Source organism: Lytechinus variegatus, chromosome 7, assembly GCF_018143015.1.
Source record: "Lytechinus variegatus isolate NC3 chromosome 7, Lvar_3.0, whole genome shotgun sequence".
In the NCBI taxonomy this organism is placed as follows: domain Eukaryota; kingdom Metazoa; phylum Echinodermata; class Echinoidea; order Temnopleuroida; family Toxopneustidae; genus Lytechinus; species Lytechinus variegatus.
The window spans coordinates 22,582,185-22,606,963 of record NC_054746.1 but is presented as its reverse complement, the minus strand read 5'-3'; the positions used below and the strand labels follow the sequence as shown (position 1 = coordinate 22,606,963).

The following is a 24,779-nucleotide window of genomic DNA, read 5'->3' as shown; positions in this document are numbered from 1 at the left end:
GGTTAGCGACTGATCGCTAACAATTCTGATTGGTTCATAGTCAGTCTACTTAGCAATATGCACATGCAACAAGGACCTTGATTGGTCATTTCATTTGGCGATTAATTGCTAATCTTTGTGTTACAGCGCCTAGATAACTAGCAATCGCTCAGATACATTTTAGATTCTATCCTTGACAAAGGGATTGATAATAAAATAATAAAATAATGAGATCATTCCTACCTTTTAAGATGTAGTTTGTCAGCAAGTCAGGCACTTCTTTGCTGTCCTCATCAATTGCTTTCAATACTGAAAAGAGGAAAAGATTAAAAAGATACATAATAGAATAATAAAATTTCAAAGAATACGTTCAACAAAATTCAAATTACACATACGTAGCATTAATATCAGAATGCCCTGATTCCCCATCCCCCTAAAAATATAAAAACAACAATGAAAAATCAAAAAAGGTAATTCCTGATTTTAATTGCCTTTTCTGAACATTTTTGTCATGAGATCATGCTTTTTTTATGTTGGGAAAAACTACAATTACAAATCAACTTGACCTGCAATGAAATTACATAACTGCGTAATTAGTAATTGTGAGGATTCTACATTAGAATTCAAATAATTAAATTTGCTTACAAATCGTCGAAACACTAAAATATTTTTCAAACATCTTGAAGAGATTCTTATGGAACACTCAATACCAACACAGTCCTGCTTCTTAAAGGTTTGATTTTTTTTAGACTTAACAAAATAAAATATTAACATTAAAACATTAAAAGTACTGGATTTAAAGCTGAAAATTTCTTATCAAACAGTAAATAGGAGAAAAGATCAAGAGGAAAAATAAAAGAGGAGAAAGAAAATAATAAGCACCAATCACCGGCTAGCTTTGAACCAATCAATATCAAAATTTGTCTTGAGGGGGCGAAACAGATCATCACGCAGGCATCCAGACACTTCTGATTTTTTTTCTCTTAAATATTTACGATGATATTAGATAACAAGAGCTGTGGAGAATGCAAAGTGACATTTTCTGTTTGCTAATTGCAGCATACCATAGCAGGAGACAACACAAATCAATAATGTCTGCCAGCACTCCTCAAATTTCATTCCTTCAAATTTGATGATTGATTTATAACGCTGTGGGCTGAGGCTCAGACAGTACAAAACTGGGACAAAGCAAAGATGAAATTTTGTTGATGTGCCATTTTTGTTTTGTTTCAAAGATTACCTACAGGGTAGATATTCCCTGAAGGAAAATATTTTTACCAACAAAATGACTGAAATTACGAACATCATAGGAATTGGCTGCATATATTTTAAAGATCAAGTGCCTGTAATCATGTATCTACTACAGAGTGTGGGAACATTATACTAGTGCCAAAGAATGAGCATTATTTGTTTTATATGATAAACAGAACCTTGATATTTGATTAAACCTTCCTCACCACAAAACTATGACCAGTCATAATAATGACCACCCATCACTAGTATAAGAAAAATTACCCGTAATGTAAATCAATACCCGGTCATATGTCATTTGACTGGGATTATGTTATTTAGGTAATGCCTTGATTGCTCTTGTGAAAACTGGTCATTATATTCAGGTGGATAGGATCAATCATCTGTTGTCAATACTACCAAAATAACATTTGTATCAACCACGAATCTAATCCCCAAATTTCTCAGGAATTTACAAATTTGAAGGTTCTGAGATTTTCATATTTCAGTTACTAACAACAATAAGAGTACAATAAAACTAGGTACATCTCAACTTTATTTTACTATGGCCACTATCCTCATTCATGTGTGCCCTGTGGCACATAAGGCCTCCACGCTTTCTTTTCATTTTTGGTGGTCTCTAGCACAACCCCTGGCCTCATTCCAACTCTTCCATCTGTAGGTATTTCTCTCCTTCTCTACAGTTCTCCTCCATGTTGTTTTCAGTCTACCCCTTTTTCGTTTTCCTCCTGGATTCCATGTTAGAGCAGTGTGACAATGATGGTTATCTTGCATTCTGACGACATGACCTATCCAATTCCAACGTCTTTTTTTACTTCCTGACTCGTTTTGTTTAGTTCAGTTAGATTATTCAGCTCATCCATGCCAATAATGTTTGTCCAGAATATTTGAAGTGCTCTTTTAAGCATTAATACTGAAATGAAACTAGCTTCTCTTCATCACTTTTGTTGATCTCCCATGTTTCAAAACCATAGAGAAGTACAGGTCTGACTAATGATTTGAACAAGTTGACTTTGGTTTTCCTTCCATACTTCTTAGACCTCCACACCTTATTCAGTTTTACAAAAACATTTTTGGCTTTATTTTTTCTGCTCTTCATGTCATCTTCTCCGCCACCTTCTACAGTAATAATTGGACCAAGAAAAGGTGAATTCATCTACCTCGGTATATCTTTAATGTCCTTACCGTCTAATTGAAATGCATTCTCAGAATTGGATGTTGTTTGAAGGTTTGCATGGTGGCATGTACAATTGCTGATGTGGTTTACGGTACACCATGTGGAGTGTTATAGAAACAGTGGATAGAAGAAGAGAAGAAGTGGATAGGCGAGAAAGTGGAGATTTGAGAATAGAGTATTCTTTCTTGAAAATAGTCCTGAAAAGGACTGTAAACCAGAAGGAATGTTGAGTGAGAACAGCTTGAGTAGTAGAGCTGATGAGGAGATGCTGGCTTGAGTCGGCGAGTAGAGATGATGAGTAGTAGAGAGACTCGACCTGAAGACGGACAGTCAACCTGTCCGAAACGTCGAGTTGTTGTTTTCTTATCATTGATCAACTTGTTTTACAGTGAAGATTTTAGGTGAACAATAAGTAAAGTTATCCATTTTGGTATAGATGACAATCCAAATATGGAAAGGAGGTGGGGGCACAGATATTTTATGTATAACCCAATATACTCTTTCTTCCTTTAGTTACAACTACCCTTAGTTGTACAATTTACAAATTAATCTTTCTCTCTTGTTAACCATTGTCTAAAAAATCAACATTTTATTTACCATGAGGTTTGGGATAGAGGTATCAACCTCAAATAATAACACAAATTAGAAACTACCACACTGTAATTGTGGGTAGCAAATAGAATGATCAGCTGATATTCCAGAGGGTTTGGTAGTGGCTGATAAAAATTATTTCCCAAAGTCCTCTGTCCCAGTTCTAAAGCGATATGGAAACTTAATGCTTTAAACCACCAGCTAAAATCAATGGTCTGTATTACAAACTCCAGGGGGGTGTTTCACAAAGATTTAAGTATGACTAAGAGTTGCACTCAAATGCCTAGTTACGTGCGGTAAATAAGGCATGACTGCATTGGACAGATCATGACAAAAGGACGCGCAATACTGTGTTTCAAGAAATAAGATTGTGCATTGCCTATCATATCAAACCTATATCATATATGCATCAGCATTTAAGTGTGACTCTAAACCCCCCAGGTTACCTTGGTTTAAATCTCTGGTTAACTGGGTAACTGAAACTCTTAAACTTTGTTCTGCTCACCTTTTTTATTTGTACTTTATATCTAATCAGGAAGAAGATTACACTTTATTTTCAAAGACAGTTTACATTGTCTTTAAAATTGTATCTTTAAAACCAAATGATATGACATAAACCAGGGTTTAAATCATTGTTGAACTTAAACCAGATTTTAGAATACTTTTTGATGTTTTCATGTGAACCTAAACGTTGTCCTGAATATCACCTGGTTCAAATGAGCTTGCTTCATTTTAGCAATATATTCCTTATGAAGAATGTGTAAACATAAGCCTTAATGCAGGCATCTCTATTACCTTATCAACAGACAAAATTCCTTGTAAATTGAGTTTTATGGAAGCCATATTACTTTATACTGCATATGCTTACCAAACCAATGTCATGATGATGGCGTTTCCATCCCTAAAATACATTTACAGCTTGAAATAATGATGTGTAATTCAAATATTTTCACCCCTCCAAAATTGCCTTGAATCATGTTTATCTCAACTATGTTTCTGTCTACTGATATCCTATTTGGACGGTTCACGGAATTGTGATGACTTGATCTACATTTTGCCCACAACTCCTCAGTGGATGAGCCGACTTCCTGTAACTTCATGACTGAGTGGGTGTGAAATCCATATTGCAGTTTATACTCACTTTTTGTAATTATCCTCAGAGTTTCCAGATCTGGTGGGGCATCTTTGTGGTATGGTATTCTCGTTGTCAGATACTGTTTCAGGAAGGGGGAGAAAATCAATTCAATTAACACCACATGCGATCCTTCAAATCAAATCAAGTTTTATCTTTAGATGTTCCTCATCATAATCTACTACAGCTAAACTTCGCAAGCAAAGATTGGGGAAGATATTTGTTCATGAGATACTAGATCTCCACAGCCAAGAATATTCTGATGGTTCAGAAAAATACAGACTACCCAATACCCATTATTAGGATATATTAAACATTTGCCAAGAATATATTAAGATACTGAATTATGGCATATCATCTTTTTCAAGTTATTATATTTAATCACAGATTTGACACTAGTATTCCCAAAATACATAAAATGATGCACCACAATTTAAAAAAGACAAGAATCCCAAGAAGAATATCCTATGAAGAATATACCTTATTAACTCAATGGGAAGATGCTGACAGGACACAATTGAAAGATTCAAATAGAGTATATGGTGTATTCATTAATTTGATCATGTGATCAAAAGGAGAAACTATATGTAAGGGAGAAAATGAATGTAGCCACGGTGATTTTCATAAAAAGATTAGTATAAAAACATTTCACTATTGTTTTCAACATAAGTTTTCCATGCATTCTTTTGTTGTTTGATGTGGAATTGTAAACTCAAACTTTTTTCCCCAAGAATTTCCTCAGCTAAGTCACTCTTAGCTAATTTTTGTTTCTTCTCGGTTCCAGCCCTTGAGCAGGTTTGCATCACAGACAGATTGCCAAGGTTTGGGAATTGCTTTGTTTATCACCTATAACATGAAAGTACCCATGTCCCATATGCATGCCTGCAGAAATTGAATATTGTATGGGGAGAATATTCATGTTTTGATGGCTTGACATTTAAGTGCAACCTTACGATTAGGGTCATAAGGATAAAATGTCTCCCCTAAGGATGTCTGCAACCAAACCCAGCCCTACTCTCAGTGTGGCTAATGCTTGATATGAACTCGTGAAAAAATGAATAAATAAATTAAGGAAGATATTTTGCCAGAAGATATTCCTTCACTTCCATCGTACTATTTGATGTTGACTACCTACTGGGAGAAAGAGATCTGAGATGATTTTTAAAGTGCTGTATTAGGTTCTTTGTAATGTGAAGACCTATATTGAAAAAGTAAATATGCCAATTAATAGATAATCTAAAAAAAATAAGGAAATCAAACTTAGATATTCATTCAGTTTTGTCTCACTTGTTAATACTGATCATCCCTAAGGAGAAATGGATCTCAGATTTGTTTTTAATTGTTTAATTTTTTTGAAGAAATCTTGTGACCTGGGGCCCTTCACACAAAACTTAGCAATGATTGTAGAGCATTTTTCTACAACTGATTCAATGGACTACACTGTACAATCAATAGTGAAAGTTAAGCGTACGATCAACCGCTAACCTTTGTGTTACTGAACCCTGATGGAGTTCATTGAGTAAGGTTGCAAAAAAATGCAAAAAAAAAGATTTGTGAACTTCTAAGAAGTTAAAAGAGCACTCACAAGTTTCTTTCAAGTAGAAAAATGAATCACTGCATTACTCTGATCCTGACGTGACTTTCTACAAATCTTTCGATATTTGAGACAAAAATAAAATCAACTGTTCTGGATACATATTCTCCATGTAAATGCAAACCTCTCAGGGCTGTGTATCATTGTGCAGCTGGAAAAAGCATCTTGTTTGAATTCTGGTATCTCTTGGGGCTGTACCACTTACCATTCCTGGTTCGATGCCATTCTTGAGTTTCAGTTTATTGCTGAGTAGGGAAAGGGGTTGCTGCTTTGCTTTCTGCTTCGGTGTTCCATTGTTTCCTGTTCCACTTCGACCCTTGATCTTATTCTGAACGCTGAGTAGAGCTGAGATGAAAGAGTTCTTGGTCTCCTTCTCGTAGTCTAGGTCCTCTCTCAGGGCCAGTTGCTGGACCAGAACCTCGGAGTATTCTTTGACGGTTTGGTCCAACTCTTCTAGGACTTCGTTGAGTTGTACCAGTGACATGTTCTTCAGTTCTGTTCAAGATAAAAGATAAAACAGATTAAACATCTGAATTAAACCAAGAACACATTTTTAACAGAGCCTCCAAAATATAAAATTATGGCTTCTGTTCATCAAATTTTGAATCAATCTAATAATATGGTGTTTAATTCACTCTAAGAAAATCTGTAAAAGTAATTAAATATTTGTAAAAAAAAACTGTAAAAATAAGGAGTCATAGATAATCCAATAATAATAAATCACATGAAGAAGAGACTGTTATTACAATAATCATTACCCTAAAAAATCGCAAAGGTTCATGTGCATTTCACAATATGGTTCATGTATAGGGCTTGGAATGAAAGATTGGATAATTAAGTACATTTCACGGTTAAACCTGAATAATTAGTGGAAAACAAAGATGTAGTTGTGGCTCTTTCCCAGTGTGGTAGTTTATGTTGATCACCGGTGAATAGGTGAATATGTACCTATAATCACTCAATACAATCTATGCTCCAGTTAATAACTATAATCTCTTTATACAGAGAGATAAGATACATTTGGCTGTCCACCTCTTGTCTTTTACTTGTCTTTCTATCTCTGTCTTTGTCTTTTTTTCTGTTTGCCTGTCCCTCTCTCTCTCCCTCCCTTTGTTAGTCTCTGTCGCTGTCTAGATCTTCTGTCTCTCCCCCTCTCTCTATTGTCATCTGTCTTTCTCTATCTCTCTCTGATTATCTATTGTCTGCTCATCTCTACCTATCTCTTTTTTTGTCTCTCTCTCTCTCTCTCTTCTCTCTCCCCTCCAGTCTTGGTAAGTTACCTGTGAATACGGTGCAGTCATCCTACAGTCATTGCACTTAGTGTAATGAAACCATAATCAATGGGGCACCCATCATCACATCCATCTTCATCTCAAACAAATGCCATCTTCTCACCTAACCCACTAAATACATGCATATGTCATACCAGCTTCCATCAATCAATACATAGGTAAGCACAGTACCGTCTCTTCTTTCTTTCATCTCGTTCTTACACGACTCTTACTTCTATTGTTTATTTTTTGGTTCTTTTTTATTATTTTTATTTTGGTTTGTGCTGTCTTCCTTTTAATCTGTTTCTTTTAATCTATATTACTTCCACTTCCATCTTCCTTTGTACTGTAACTCTTGATTTACTTTCCTCTGGTCTCTCTTTTCCAATACTTTATTATTTTATCTTTAATCTCTCTCTCCACTGGGGGGGGGCAGAGGGGGCAGTCTGCCCCCCCTGACGAGTCACAACCCATACAAAAGACATATCCCTGCCCCCCCCTGACGAGCCCCCTGTGGAAAATCCCAGGTACGCCACTGTCTCTCTCTCTCCCTCACACCCACACAAACTCACATATCTTTTGCACCTTATATCTTTCATTTGATGTAGAGTTGTCCCGACCGACAGCATTACTCACTGATACTGAACATATATATGCTAACAATTGTAAATAATAAATGGCTTCTTAAAAAAGTACTGTAAAATGTACAAGAAACAAAGGCAAGGGTAAGTACCTTTAAAAAACATATTAACAATAATTAATAATAGATTTGAGCAAGGTTTGTGGTTATCACATATTCTTTCAACAGAGTATGCAGTAGGTTAATCCTGAAAAGGGCTTTCACCAACAGATTGGCGTCATTAGTTTGCGAAAGCCCATAAACAAGTCTAACCACCAGCCAGCCTTTCACAAGTTAATAAGCCCAATAACAAAATTATATTTTTGCTTGGGCACATAATGTGATAGATCTTCCGAATGCTTAACGATCAATGATGTACTGGTAACAAACGGTGGTGCATATGCGGCAACATACATGTTCATTAATAATCAAAAGAGATCAGAATAAATGAAGAATTTATACACCTGCTGATGTTTCCCTGGTCTTATTCAGGTTCACACCCTTACTTTATCCCTGATAATTATGTGCTGACACCTATTATAGGGTAAACCTGTACACATTTAGAATCATTTTATCCTCATTCTGATGGCATGTTTTGAATGAGAACATATAAATGATGGTATTTTTACACATCAAAGCAAATTGGAGTCATGAGTAGGATGAGGGCAATCTGAATTGTATAATTCAAATTAGTTGGCAACAGGATGCTCTGAAGTTTCTCTATTCTCAAATAAACATTCAAAAATGTTGTGTGAACTATTTGTCATTCAGTTAAAAATACTCCAATGTGAATATAACGACTTTCACTGCAAACGTTTCATTAGTTTGTACCTGTCCTTGCAAGTTCTGGGAAGATAAGGTGAAACAGTACCCAAGACAAAAGGCATGCTTTATATCCTTATACCAAGAGAAAATTCATTATTACAATGATTTCTATACTGGTTTGGGGGCCGGTTTTAAGAGTTAAAACTATGGCAACTTTGCATTATAAACTACCATGGAAACCTTGATTATGATTTGCTGCTGAGCCCTGTTACCATGGTAGTTGCCATAATGGCGAAGTTATCACCAGTGTTGCGACTCTTGTGGTAATGAAATGGACCCCAGCTCTTATGTGTGAACCTTGTAATTCAATATGAATTAAATTTGGTATTTAGAATAATTTTGTTATGTGAAAGCACTTAGACATAGTGTCGGTGCCATTCTTTCTTGCTCTCAAAATACATTCCATTTATTCTCTCCCCCTACCCTCTTTCTCAGCATATAATTTGTATATTCAGGAAATGAAAACAAACTGATACATCAGCTAAATAAACTTCGGATTCATGACGATCCATACCTCCATCCCAGGGCCGGAATGCAGCTAATGGAACATGTTCTGTAATACACCCTTTTCAACACTTTAATATCCTAGCCACTGGGATGAGAGAGAGATCTGTTACACTGTGCATTCACCATTCAGTCTCTCTCTTTGATTATTATTTGGTGAAAGCTAGCTTTCTCAATGCTATACTTCAGTGACGTCTCTTGATGTGCGTCAGCTAACACAGAAAAGTCTAAAGACTTGGTATTACCACAAGTACTCTGACCCAAGAGTACAGACAAAGATTAATTTAATCCTAATTAATGAATGATTAATAACTTGTTCGTGATGGCAAGGTAATGAAAGACTTAATTTTTCAAAAGCAGAAGTAAAAGTACATTAAAAACAAGAACGTAAATCCAGGTGTGAGCCTGATTAAAAAAAAGCAATGAAAATTTAATCAAGAAATGTTACATATTAAATCAAAGCAGCTCATTGGTGAGATCGATCAATTTGGATATTAAAAGTGAATCAAAGCCAAATGAAAAGTTGTTTTTAAAGGGAAAGGAAATACCAGAGATGCAGATTGGAAAACAATATGACAGTTATACCCCCCCAAAAAAAAAAATAATAATAACCAAGAAACAAATTACTCAGTATCAAATTGGTTGATGTTATTATATAGAGTGGAGGTAAATCTCAGAATTGAAATCAAGATAATATGTTATCAGTGTCATATTTTAATCACTGCAGAGTTAATAAGAAAACTGCAAATACCTGGTAATTAAGTTAAAATAATGTCTGAAACACCATTCTCATTATACTTTCTAAAACTAGTTTACTGGAAATCGGTTCAGGAAACCAGTTTGGAAGATCGCTTTGCTAGCGTTCCCATTTAATCAGCCGAAAGTGGTTTTAAAAACCACTTTACGTGAAGTGTCCTTGTTGCTATGGGAAAATTCTCAGTGGGGTGACATGTTTCGTGCAAAATTTGAAAACTGCAGCGTAGACACTCTACTCAGTGTGTGGAGTAGCGCACTGAAAATGTGTGAAGATCACTTCCCAAAGAACGGTTGTGTCCTAACTTATGCTAAAACCAGTTCAACCAGGCAAAGCGATGTTGACACTACATTGTGAGGTGGTTTTCTGAACTGGTTTGGAAGATCCCTTTCAAGAACACTTTGATCGTTCTCATTACACGTTAAACTACTTTCCAATAAGCTATAAAGTTTAGGGTGGTAATGAGAACGGGTCAAAGTTGTCCTTACAACTTGTCAGAATTTACTTAGAGTCCATCAATAGCCTCACCTTTTTAACATCTTTACTATTCCTTGTTTGATTTCTTTCAAACTCTCATCATTCTTTTTTTCCCCTTTCAAAAAAAGAAAAACAAGTTTAGATTCACCTTTGCATTTTTTTCTATACCCAAATTTTGTAAAAATTTGAATTTCATTTTCGTTAATTACTTCTTTAAAGGACTCACCATTTGGTATATAATTTTCATACAACTGTCTGAATATCCAAATGTTTCTATGCCATCCATTCTTCTATACCTGTCATGTGTTACATACACAAATGTATTATTTCAAGTTGAATAACAAGTTTATCCCAGGGATGTCATACCCAAAGTGCTTTGACTAGCATCAAACTGACAAGTGTGTCGATAAATTCCAATTACAAAGCCACCAGTTGGCGGACATAACAAGTGAAGGTCTTTACATTCTCTCTACCGCCATGACATTTGGGGCTAGACCTTCAATGTTGAGTTTAATTGAAGAAAAGGATTGACTACCCTAAACCCTGATTTCGACCCTGAACCCCCAAATTAAAAGGAAACACCATCGATTGTGGTTAGAAGCTGGATGGGAGAGAGAGAGACATGGAATAGATCTCATGTTCTACAGTATTGGGCATATTCACATCTGCCTCATCATGAAAATACCTGTAAATTACCAGAATTTGTTCTAGCTCCCACTGTTAAACATTTACACATGCCTGAGCCTGGTCCTGTAACATAAAATTTAGCGATTAATCTTACGCTTGATTTTCACAATCGATTGTACATTGTAGTCAATGTAATCGATCATAGTAAATTGTTCTACATCATTGCTAAGATTTGTGTTACGGGCCCCAGATAAAGTTCCCATCATCATGAGCTAGGAACAAGACTATCACATTCCAGGTTGTGCATTCTTTTGGCCTCAAATCAAAAGTTCTTCTTATTTGCATTCACATTGCAAAAATTTCTGCGAACTTGGAGAACTTTGTGGGTATTTTCTTTCAAGGATATGATGACAAGTGCTCTGCTTTCAAACTACCTGGCAAAACACCAGGTGACTATTGATTGAAGTAGTAATCCCAATTAGAAAATGTAAGGTATTTTATGATAGAGCTAGTGTGAAAGCATCATGAATGTCTTGAATTCAATCGAGACAATCCTGAGAATCTGTATGGGATGGGTTGGATGAATAATTGCTTCCTTGACTGGAAACGAAACATAGAGCTCTTATTTCTGTATAACAAGTGGAGGGGGAGGGGAGGTACTCAACTGTATTTGCTGCACAGGTTGCATTAAAATCTATACCATTCCAATAATGGAAAAAAATAACGAAGATTAATAAAAATCATTACACAATGTTTGTGTGTTTTTAAACTTTTAAATCCAGAAAAAATAAATGCCCTCTTTTACAAGGTTGTTTTAAGACTGTTTTTTTTTCATTCTAAATGCATCAGGCAGGTATCATGACTAACTCACAAAGAACCCATTTCATTACTTTACTTGAGAGAACGAGACAGAGATGGGGGTGGGAGGGAGGACGGAATGTGGATCAAATCAATAACTGCATATCAAGTAAATAAGGGGAACATAGTTGTAGGTAGAGGTTTAACCATTTTCTTCACAATCATCATAATGCAGATTCTCTGAACCTCATCACCAGCTGAAACTGGATAAATCCAAAGTCATGAGAAAGGATATCCTTCTCCTGAAGATACAGACACATTAAGCAACCATTATACCTGTTTCTTTCAAGATACCTGTTTCAAGGCCTCTGCGTTAAATTCCTGAATTCTTCTGCACAAACCTAATTGAATGATAAAACCTCACTCATACCTTTTTACACAGGCTAAAATTTCCTTAACCCCGTACTATAGGTGGGGCTAAATGGCAATTTAGCCCCACCTATAGTACGGGGTTAAGCTTAGCCCACTTTCTTTTTACACAGCATTTTTGCAAAGTGGGCTAACCCCACCTATAGTACGGGATTATTTGGCCCTGCAAAAAAGCAGGGTTATCCCAACAATTGCGGTGCTAAGAGCGATAGTACAGGGTTAAGATCGCAAGTGTAAAACGAAAGTGGGCTAAGCTTAACCCCGTACTATAGGTGGGGCTAAATGGCAATTTAGCCCCACCTATAGTACGGGGTTAAGGAAATTTTAGCGTGTGTAAAAAGTGTACGAGTGAAGTACTTGTACTATACGAATGATCGACAAAAACCACTAGTCCGGGGTTAGCGAGTTTCGTGTGTGAAAAGCAAGCATTAGTTATCCGGGGTTAGCACTAAAAATTTGGCATGTGTGAAAAGGAAAAAAAAATAGTACGGGGTTAAGGATAGTACGGGGTTAGTGATAGTCTAGGGCTAAGAAAATCCTGTGTAAAAAGGGTATCAGAGAAACAACTTGATCATGCAGTTTCTACAAGGCCATTTCACCAACCAAGATTTTCAGAGACTCAAAGTAGTATCCGGTTTGTCTAATATTCTTGTAAATATTCTTCATCAAAGTCTTGAGTAACACAACATGATATACCCACTGCACTAGACAAGCATCAATACAGTGCCTTGATATTTTTAGAACCGTCTTTTAAAGAAACTTTTTTTTCGTATGAAAATGAACTTTCCTTATATAGTTGACAATAATCACTGCTGAATAATAGCAGGAGTATTATGGAGACAGGTGGATATGTTTTTAAAGAAGTATGCAGGTATCGAGAGGGAAGGTGAGTCATTTAAAATGCACATTTATATTCATACATACAGCAAGGGAGATTTACTGGAGACATTCTGTAAAGGTCTGGAGGATTACTCAAAGAAAGAAGACACACTGTCAGAAATTACCAAACTGGCCAAGGGGAAGAGGTATAAAAGAGGGTGGGTTAGTAAATGGAAGCGAGGAAGTGGGAGACAGGATGAAGTATTTAAGAATAAGGGGTAAAGCGAGAGATGAGAAAAGAGAGAGAGAAAAAAAGAGATATGAGAAACTTGAAAACTTAAAATAAGTGAAAGAAGATATGGAGGGAAATCGTCAACTCCAATATTCATATTTTTGAACATTTACTTTATAAAATCTCTAATGAACTCGAACCATGAGAAGTTGACCAATGCTGTGGTACACTAATCTCAAGCTAAGACACAGGGAAGAGATCTCCCATTGGGGATGACATGGAGCATCTCATTATCATACATCTTTACAATGATTCACACATTCCTGAGGCCTCACACAGGTGTATTCCATCTCATCTCATATCGTTTTTTTTCTCAGAAGCAGTCATGACCGGCATCATCATGTCCACCTTCCCAATCTTCAAAGGGCAGAATTAATGCTGTTAAGGATCTATACGTCTGTCTATTTTCAACTAATTGTTATGTACCTCAGATTGCAACTAGACTATGAACATCACAGAATGCACATTATTTCATTTGACTGTCCATGCGAAAAGGGGCATACTATAAAATAATGGGGTGTCTAATACCCTTTTCATAAACCTATCCTCCAATTAGCCGCCTAAGAGTAATGCGGATAATTCAATAAAAATTGCGTTCATAAACTCCGAAAATAAGCCGCATTATTTTTACGAGCGCCCGTCCTGAAAAAGGGGATAATCGCCATGACAACTGGACACGCCCCCTCCGATGCGGTTGTGTTGGAAAAGGGTGACCTTGTGACCGCACCATGGCAATTATCCGCATAATTTGGAAATGCGTTCATAAACTCAAAATCTTGTCCCGATGCTGCTATTATGCGGATAATAGCAGCATCAGAGTAATGCGGATAACTCTTGTCCTCCTCCAATTTTACGACCAAATTATGCTGCTATTAGCCGCCTAATTCATTTTAATGGGGTTTATGAAAGGGGTATATTACTAATCTCTTTTTTTTAACCTGAACACTGGCCAATACGACTTCACAAGAATATCATAACTACGGGTAGTTAATATTCCAAAGGAGAATTGAAATTAAGAATCAACGTAAGTAATGTGCATGTCCACTGGTAGTAGGATAGGCAAGCCCAAGTCATGTTGGTGTCAAAAGAAAAAAATAAATAGGAAATCATGATGCACATAAAAGGAATATATTTCTTCTACCAATCCTTCCCAATATGATAAAAATGAGACAAATATGTACTCTCTCTATCAATGATTAATATATACAACTCAGGGACTTATTCAATACATGTCAGATGATAGATTCTCATACCCTCTGCATGGTTACAAGGGCCTAATTACAACTGGCAGGCAAAAAGATATTCATTCGAGCCAACCCATTCTCAATTTTAAATTTGATATTGCTGATTGACAAAAGTGAATGAGTGTGATTGTCCATGTAACACTGATTCTATTTTTTGTAAGTACTGAACTTCCTTTTCCCAAATTGGGAAGATATCTGTATATCACCAAGTTTGGAACTTAATTTGACTGGCGAAAGAATAAGGGCCGCCATTTTACTGTCTCGAGCTCTGAATTTGATCCTGTCAAGCGTAGTTTTCATAATTGCTGATTTATTTATTTTTTAATGAGCAAGTCGATGTACCCTTTTCTGGTCAGATATGGAATGTCAGATTATTTCCTATCCACCGGTGGTAAACATTTGACCCTTGAATTCCATACTTATTTTTAATCAATTTTTTAAAGTGCCACTTTAACACACGAGTCTATGGAAATGTTTTAGGCCTGTGCAACCGCATGTGTTGGTTTGGTACTCTTCAAATAATAACATGGGGTTGGCTTAACCACTCATCTCTACACAAACAAAATTGGATCTTGGCTCAAATTACTAGCTCATAAGAAAACCTTAAATGAGATTGTATGAGGCCCTCCCACTGGCTGGGAAGGAAGTCCTCATAGGGAACATTAACTTGCCTTCAAGTGTTTCGGGTCTCTGCTCTGGCATCTATCTCATTTAGATATGAAGTGATTTGATGGAATTAAAATATGGAGCATGGCCCTCCATCATAATCACAATTCGGTAACTATAGATAGATGATGTTTTCTCTGATACACTTTTCATTTATTAACCCACTGAATACCACATTCTTGAGTTCTTGTAAGCTTTGTACATGGACCTCCTGGTTCCACTAGTAGGCAAAGCAGGGTTAATTTCAATGCAGAAACAACTTTTAATGTTTTTGAACATTATTAAAACTCAGGACAATCATGTACAACTTGGTTTTCAGCCAATCAGAACCAAGCACTTATGACTATGTTTGATTTCTGAAGCTTTGTTAATACACAAGTTTTACAAGTGGTATAGTACTGTTGTTTGCAATATGTTGAAAAAATACAAATAAACATGGACAATAGACAGTTTTACAAAAGTTTTATAATCTAAACAGGTCCCATTTTAATGTGCTTACATTCCTTTGCTAAATAATTATTGGAAATATATGAAAACATATCAACATCTTAGAATTTTGATAGTTGCATTTATGACAGTATTCCCAATATTCAGTAATATTTTCATTTAATGAACTTCAATAATTTTTAAAATAACTGGAAAATATAAATAAAAGGAAATTAAAAGCTCAAAAATTTCTTTCTTAAAAATGTTACTTATATTTTCCTGAATGATTAACAAGAGAATAATAATACAGTTTTATTTTCATCCCATAAAAAATTGATCAGCTGTTTTTTGTATTTTACTGGTTACTTTATGCTTTTGTTCTAAAAAAATTTGGTATAATTATCAGTGCACAATATATGTTTTTTTCAAAATCATTTCATCAGTTTACAAAACAAGAACAAGATAACTGTGTTCTCCGTACCACTTGATTGCATTTCCTCAATAGCTAGCATAAGAAAAGCAGAATCCTCTCAAATATCTAGAGAAGAGTGTTACAAGATTGAACATTATGTTGCTATTTTTATCTGAGCATTTACAACATCAAGACTAAATATAGTCTACCATTAAGGGAAGATACTCATATGACGTCTACGATTCCAGAATAATTTTATGATTTCATATCATGTTCCCCTAAAGTATGGAGACTCTAAGTACTATAAGGGAGATGTGTTTGATGCACGAGAAGATCAAATGAAGAGATTTCGTGCCAACTTTAAATCTCCAAGCTTTGTAGGATTGAGTGGGAGGTTATTTCGAGAGATGAAACAGACAAAGTAAGAACCGTTAAAATCAAAACCAGAATGGGATTGCATATAATTCAGTCTGCCAATTCAAAAAGTAGAATTCAGCTCAAATCAAAAGAGTAGGATCAATTTGACATGGGAATGCAACCCTCTCCCCTCCCCCACTGACACCTCACTCCCCTCCCCCATTGACACCTCTCTCTCCCCTCCCCCATTGACACCTCTCTCCCCTCCCCCATTGACACCTCTCTCCCCTCCCCCAATGACACCTCTCTCCCCTCCCCCATTGATATCTCTCTCCCCTCCCACATTGACACCTCTCTCCCCTCCCCCATTGATATCTCTCTCCCCTCCCACATTGACACCTCTCTCCCCTCCCACATTGACACCTCTCCTCCCCCATTGGCACATCTCTCCCCTCCCCCAATAACACCTCTCTCCCCTCCCCCATTGATATCTCTCTCCCCTCCCACATTGACACCTCTCTCCCCTCCCACATTGACACCTCTCTCCCCTCCCCATTGGCACATCTCTCCCCTCCCCCATTGACACCTCTCTCCCCTCCCCCATTGACACCTCTCTCCCCTCCCCCATTGACACCTCTCTCCCCTCCCCCAATAACACCTCTCTCCCCTCCCCCATTGATATCTCTCTCCCCTCCCACATTGACACCTCTCTCCCCTCCCACATTGACACCTCTCTCCCCTCCCCATTGGCACATCTCTCCCCTCCCCCATTGACACCTCTCTCCCCTCCCCCAATGACACCTCTCTCCCCTCCCCCATTGATATCTCTCTCCCCTCCCACATTGACACCTCTCTCCCCTCCCACATTGACACCTCTCCCCTCCCCCATTGGCACAAGTTAAGTCTCTCCCCTCCCCCATTGATACCTCTCTCCCCTCCCCCATTGACACTTCTCTCCCCTCTCCCCCATTGAAACATCTCTCCCCTCCCCCATTTCCACCATGACCCTCAACGAGGATTTTTTTTCAGGTTGATGCAGACAATACTGTAGATAAGGGAAGATGAAATGGGGAGTGTGATTGAGGAGTGAGATTTATGATTCTGACATACAATTGCACAGACAGAGTGAAAACATATGAGTCATGAATGCAATGCTTTGCATTAGTGTAATGGTTTCATGTAGCCAGGTATGAAGGAAATGTAGAAAATGGCTGAAAGCCACTTGGATTTATACACAGCAAAATGGAAGAATATCTTGATGTGAAAGGGGGGCACATTTTCTAAATTAATGATGCATGCTTTCATTTTTAGCTCCTTCTGGAGGCTTTTCATGCATATGATTTAAAACCAGATGTTCTGGTCCGTTGGACAAAATGATTTCATTCAATATTTGGTTTAATCTACACCTGTCATCTTGGATGAGGTGGGAAAGAGTACTCATCTCGTAGAAGGAAAGTAGGATGTTCAGGATCTGACATTACTTTAAAGCTTTACACAACAGGACCCCTTGCCTTCTAGTCACCATTTGGCTTATCAGAATCGAGAATAAGCATTATGTTTAATATATGGGTCCTGTCCTAGTGAGACAGCATCCAATAGCAAAAGTGTTCATCCTGGGAAAATGAAATATTATTTACATATCTATGTACATGTATGTATAGTGATTCTTAACTCAACTTGTGATACATTCATTCCCCCTCTTAACAGAGTAAACCTCAAAAACATGTGTCCCCCTATAGCAATTTTTTTTTTAATGAAGTAGATTCAGACAAGCACAACTGTAATTTTCATACAAAAGGGGATTAAAATCAGATGAAAATATAAGAAGGTAACAAAATTCCAAATTTGTTTATCCATTTTAAAGTGCTAAACTGGTGACACTTTTTACATAGTTAAATCAATCTTTATTGTGTTTAATAGTACTATATCATTAAATTCAGCAGGTTCAAAATGTTAATCAAACATTCTGTAACCATTTTCGCAATGTGTCCCAGGAGGCCAAAATCTATGAAAATTATTTTGAAATTGTTTGAACTTGACTTATCAATCTTATATAATTTCAGAATCACATCCTTCCAATCCTCCCAAATAGCTCATTAACCTGATAATCTCCAGATATATTTCTGTCCTCTGAAGTCCCCTCTTGGAATAATTCTTGAAACTGGAGATGATTTGAAAATATGGTCAATCCTCTGCCCATCTAAATGATGAGTTAACATTCCCAATACTATAATAGTATTTGTTTTGTTTTTTAGTTTACATCCCCTAAACATAGCCTAATGGTAAATCATAACAAACCACGATGACACTATGAACAAAAGCAAGAGACCTTAAGCAAAACTTATGTTGCCCTTGTTGGTAATTGAATAATTCCCTGACATTAAATTATAAATCAATTTTCAAGGAATTTTAGACATTATGCCACAAGCGCTCCCCGTATCATCAATAATTTCTCTCCAGTAATAATGACATTAAGCATCGAGGCACTACAGTGAGGATGATGACTCTCCTTATTTATCTTTTCACTCTGGAGTATGCCTGATGTGGTATTGTAATTAGTTAAAATCAGAATTACAGGTCTAGATAAGAAAGTAGAGTACTAAATTCGGAGCATGGATGTTTGAATATGAATAATTGCTAATTAGAAAATTATGGTGTATAATTGGCATTAGACATGATGTGAAAGTGTCTAACAAAGGTAATATCGTCATTCCTCAGTGGTTCAACAAGGTTTGTTATAAAATCGACTAGACCACCTTTAAGATAAGATATTAATTGTGATTAAAAGTCAGTATACATCATATGAGCAACGTTATACAACTAATGATATGTCTCATCCCTGAATTTTATCATGAAAATGTTCTGCCTCTGCTTCTAGGGTACCCCAGGTACCAAATAATTACTGATTAAATGCAATTGAAAAAGAGAGCAATTTACCAACTATTGTGTCTGGCATGTCTTGCAAAGTTCGCAACTATGCATTTTCATTTTTTAACATGTAGTTAAGGAAACTATGTATTTCTGTAAACTAATATCATATTCATATTATTTCTGTGCCTTTGTCATTGGCATGGATATCCACACAAAACATTCAATATTTTCAGAACCTATCTAATCTAATCATAATCTGTATAACATATTAAAATGCTCATTCCTTATATATTCAACATGTCCCCTATATTTTCATGAGCCTCTTTCATATCAAATTAATCCATTCTATGGCCGAGTAAAGTAATGTATTGGTTGATTTGGGGAAGAAACATATCATCATGCAGAGCTCAGAGACCAATCTCATTAGGGTATGTTTTTAATGTGTTAGTAGCAATGCCTGAGGTGCAAGGCAGTCAGTCCAGACAGAATAGTCTACTAGCCTAGACATCCTCGTGCACTGCACGTAATATCAACATGCATATAGTTTCGAGCAGCAATTGGTTGCAAACCTATATTGTACCGAAGGGGGGGGGCTAATGTGTCACCCCTCCCCCACTTAAGACTTGCAAATAGTGTGACGCCATATGTTTACGGACATGTATATAAACTATACTGGTAATTGTAGATTTCACCTATAATCAGAAGAGTAGGAGTGATTCAACCTTAGGAAAGCACCCCCCCCCCCCCCCCCCCCTGTCCCGATCTGAAACAAAAGTGTGAACTATGCTGAAAGTATTAAAACAATAAAAGATTTATAACCGCTGGAATAGGAGTTTTTGGATCAGAAGCTTGGTGCTCTTCTGGTAGCGGCAGATCTCTCTCAGGGCGACAGTTCCAGGCCTGTACCTATGTGGCTTTTTAACTCATCTGGTGGTTGGGGCACTAACTTATTTTCCCAAGAGAAGTAAATTCCCCTTTCTTCAGTAGATGAATTATTTCACATATTGAATATAAAGCAAATAATCATCCTTTTATTTCAAGTGATGAGATCATGCACTTGGTGATTTGCTTGTATGCTATGTTTGGCCAAGCTTTACTTCGGAAACATACTGGAATATAAGAAACAATGATCATGAATTTTGCATACTTATAAGATTTTTGTTTTCTTCCCAAGTAATGAATTTATTATACATGTCTTACATCTCTAAAAGGAGGCATGAGTATGCCAAGCATTTAAGCTTGAAATCTCCAAAAGGCTCCCTAGGGAGTAGAGAAAGTGCTAACATTGTGAGCAGGCAAACCTGACTGGCAGGGTAATGATATATCTTAGCGGACATTCTACTAGGGAATTGTTCACCTTGACTTCCATGTACCTCTTTAAAAACGTCTGAAAACAATCAAGTATCCTTATCTGTGAATGTGCATGCCTAGTACACTTGCACAGCCCTGTTTGATAGCTGGTTTGAATATTGTAAGAGATTGGGGACAATCCTTGCATACTCGATGAGATGTGGGAGATAGTGTGTGCATAAACATCCAACGACTGAGGGATAAAGAGAGGGTCTTAGGTCTGAGGGTAAAACAAATGAGTGCACACAAATAACTTTTAATCATCAGGATTATGATTACCCCTCAATCTACTCAATCATAGTGGATGTGACAAAAACATGGTTTTTTACTCAGAATATATTTGTCTAATATACCACCTATCATGGGAAAAACTAGCAAATACACAGTTAACTAGTACAATACCACTGTCTCTGATTTGCTGCAGTGAGGTTCAGATGATCTAAGGAAAATAGTTCTAATAAATGAATCAAGAGATTCTAGTTAGAATTGAAAATAATATTAGTTAAAATATACTATCTCTGTGAAGAAAAAAGATTAATTTCCAACAATTTCAAAATAATCCTCTTTCAAGGAAATAAAATGAAGAAATTATGAAATTATTTCATTAAAAAATAATACATCAAACAGTTAGTCTCACAGTCCTAGACTAACATGAACTGCTTAAAGGCATACCAAATGCTGTTCTGAATTCTGTTTAGAAAAGTACTATATCTCGAATAATCAGTCAATGGCCAGCATCTTCCAACACTCACAATTTTCTACCACCCCTTTATACAATATCACACCTGCTCATCCAGCACTTATTTCCCCACCGACTGAGAAAAATAATATGAAAATGATATTTGGAATGTTCAATCCCTGTGATAACTGATTAGTTACCACCCCAGTACCATGACATTTCCTCGAGCGATAATTGCTCGCCTGCAAATTCCACACATTAATCAAATGACCAGCTTAAACCCTGGATTTAGCACTATACCCTATCCTAAATCTAACCATAAACCTAACATAAAACCATACTGCGACCGTAACCCTATATCTTAGATGAAATAAGCCCAGAGCAATTGTTGCCAGAGAAAATATCGTGTCACCACCCCCACCCCACCCCCTGAACCCCCATGACAAGAGGTCAGAAGATAAATTTTTCCACCACACGGAGGCAGTTCTCATTACGCTTTCTAAAACTAGTTTACTGGAAATCGATTTAGGAAACCAGTTTGGAAGATCACTTTGCTAGCGTTCTCACTTGATCACACGAAAGTGGTTTTCAAAATCACTTCAGGTAAAGCGATCTTGTTGCTGTGGAAGCGCTCTCAGTGGGGTGACACGTTTCCCGCGAAATTCTGAACCGCAGCGTAGGCATTAATTGTCGTGTAGAGAAGTGCACTTTAAAATGTGCGAAGATCGCTTCCTGAAGAACGGTTTTGTCCTCACGCTAAAACCAATTTAACGAGGCTAAGCGATCCTGAAAACTTCATCGCGAGGTGGTTTTCCGAACTGGCTAGGAAGATTGCTTCCAAGACCGCTTCGACCATTCTCACTATGCTTTAAACTTATTTCCACTAAACTACTTTCCAGTAAACTAGTTTTAGGAACGTAGTGAGAACGGTGTCTAAAAAGTCCCTGGTGACATCGCTGTACAGAAAGGTGTTTCATTATATATCTGTCTGTATGAGTTTGTGTATGAATGGATTGTAGGAGGATTGGAGGACGAATACTCAGTCAGGCAGAAGAACATGAAGGAATGCACATCCTTGAATAGGGGGCATCACTAGGCCTCTCAGATAGGAAAGGAGTCACAATTCTTCTTACCACAAAGATGAGCTTCGATAGCACAGGTCCAACTATTTCACATGCAATATGCTGGTCAGCCCATGCACACATTGATGATTTGAAACAATTTTGACAGAACTTTACTTTCTTATTCTACAGATATTTTAAAGCAGTGTAAAATGAAATTACTTATCGTACAAAACTGGCCGATCCAGCGAGTACAAACTATAGTCCTCTACTGTTGACCATAAATGCAGAAGGGAAAATTTGCTTGAATTTGCCACAACTCAGGCTGATTAATAACAATACTTATAAACATTGCTTATATAGCGCACATCACAGAGATAACATCATGTCTCTTTAGCACTTATGCGCTTTAGAATAAGAAAATAAGAGAAGGAATAAACCTGTTTACATAGAAGAGCATATAATCAATTATATACATGTACATGTATTATCATATCCTACAAAAAAGAATGTCTTCAAAAGGGACTTAAAATGATTCTTCAGTGTTAGCTGCTTGTTTCACAATATCAGGTAAGTTGTCCCAAAGCTCAGCAGATGACATTTTGAAAGAACAAGAGCCATAGAAATGAGTGTTAATTTATTGCCAACAAGCAAAAAAGGGGAGGGGCAAAAATAAAATGCTCTTAACAATTCACTGATTAAAGAAGCTTATTTGTGATGGGCTGATATTCTTGACAAAATTTTTATACTAAGAGAGTGTAGAGGAAATAGAAATAAAAAACACTGATGGCATTTATTACCTGCATGACCACAATTTATTTTCATTATTGGAATGTGAAAACACATTTATCGCATTTATCATCATGGACTGTGAGTCTCAATTTACCAGGACAACATTTACGTCAAGAGATATGTGGGTTAAGCTTAACATTTATCCTCCATATTGGAATTAGTTTCAGCACATTCATCATCAGATTTCAGCTGTCTCCAATGTTTTAACCCTAATATTCCTGGGGAATTTCTGATCATGTTATAACCGGTGGTTATATTTTTGGCTGTCCTTTGAATTTCAGACACATACAAAAATGTAAATGATGGCAGAAAATGATAAAATCTAGAAGGTTGCATGGTTAAGTTTCACTTCATATTTTAGTTCTATAACATGATATTAAATGTATATCTGTGTTTTTCGAACTTAAATTTTATGGAAAAAGGTCCATCACAAAGTACTCATATGCTCAAAGATATGAAGTAAAAACTGAAAGCAAGTACTTTAATAATTATACCTTGAAATTCAAAATGTCCAATCAGCTTTACAAGTTTGGGAGCATGAAAGCCATTAAAGACATGAAAGACAGGAAGTATCAGTGGTCAACAGCACAGATATTTAATTTTTTCAAATTTCTGAATAATTCCTTTTCATGCAATGATTTTTTCCATTTAGTTACACATCAATTTTATAAAATTTTGATTACATGAGAACTATTGTGAAAAAATATCAGTTAACTTAACATTTCCAGCAATATTGATTACCTATAATTACAATGAGAAATGCTTATCCGTTTGTGAAGGCTTTCTACTAAAAAGAAAAAGAAAATGTCAGAATATTCACACCGACAGGAAACGCGATGATGTCACAATCAAAGTACACATAATGAATTCCATCTTGGAAAGAAATGATGGTAACGATGGCATATTTTACACATTTTACGCATTTGCATTTTAAAATTCTAATTATATAAAGGAATCAAAATGTAGGTTGCTTGAAAGCTCCTCCAGCAATAGGTGATCTAATTTATCAGCAGAAGAGCACACATTGTCTGGAAAATAATCTTAATTTAATGCTTGCGGGGCAATATATTTTTAGATAGCAATATGGTTTGATACCACAGCAGACAAAATATAATTGAAACCCTGGTATTCCTGGATACAGCAACTGTGTTATGACCTGGGAAGTTTTCCCCTGGTAGCTTAAATTTTAAAAGGGATTCACAAAGTAACACAGATCCCAAAATTGTGACCAAAGTCATATTAGAGCCATGTTCAGTTTTATCATTCTTAACTCTTGAGCCATGGTCTTTCATTTCACAAAATATGAGAACCCAACGATCTCTCTTTTCATTATAAAGATGAATGAAATGCATAACAAAACTTGTCTAAAAAAATCCATGAACTCTTGTGCTTTTCAAGTTTGTACAGGGATAAATATTGGTCACATACACAGACAAAAACTGTGCATTTTTGTGATTTATTTTTTTTTTAATGCAAAAAGCACATTTACTTTTTAAGCAACATGCCATTTTTTACATTCTGAACAAGAGAACAACTTTTCTACAAAATTATAAAACTGCATTTGAAACTTTGTAGTGTTAATATTTCAGCTTGGCTTGAGAATATTCCTACAAGTAGTTTCTTGGCTATTTATGTGTGCTTGAATCATAGAGATTAGCTTCATAACTGATGGCAAAGTCAAGTTTGAAAAAAAAATGAAACCTTCCATAATCGTGGTTTCCTTGAATAAGGGATTTTATGCATCTGCAATCATGCATGCTTCTTTCTGAATTCAGAGATGGA

General features: G+C 36.4%; 1 protein-coding gene across 1 annotated transcript in view; it reads right to left on the bottom strand.

Annotated features, from left to right (window-relative positions):
• LOC121418773 (fasciculation and elongation protein zeta-2-like) overlaps positions 1–24,779 on the bottom strand; it is a 61,743-nt gene that overhangs the window by 6,745 nt on the left and 30,219 nt on the right. Inside the window, exons 5-7 of the mRNA XM_041612873.1 lie at positions 5,930–6,219; positions 4,140–4,212; positions 223–288 (exon numbers count right to left, since the gene is read on the bottom strand). Coding sequence (XP_041468807.1) covers positions 223–288; positions 4,140–4,212; positions 5,930–6,219 — 429 coding nt within the window. The remainder of the gene's footprint in view (positions 1–222; positions 289–4,139; positions 4,213–5,929; positions 6,220–24,779) is intronic.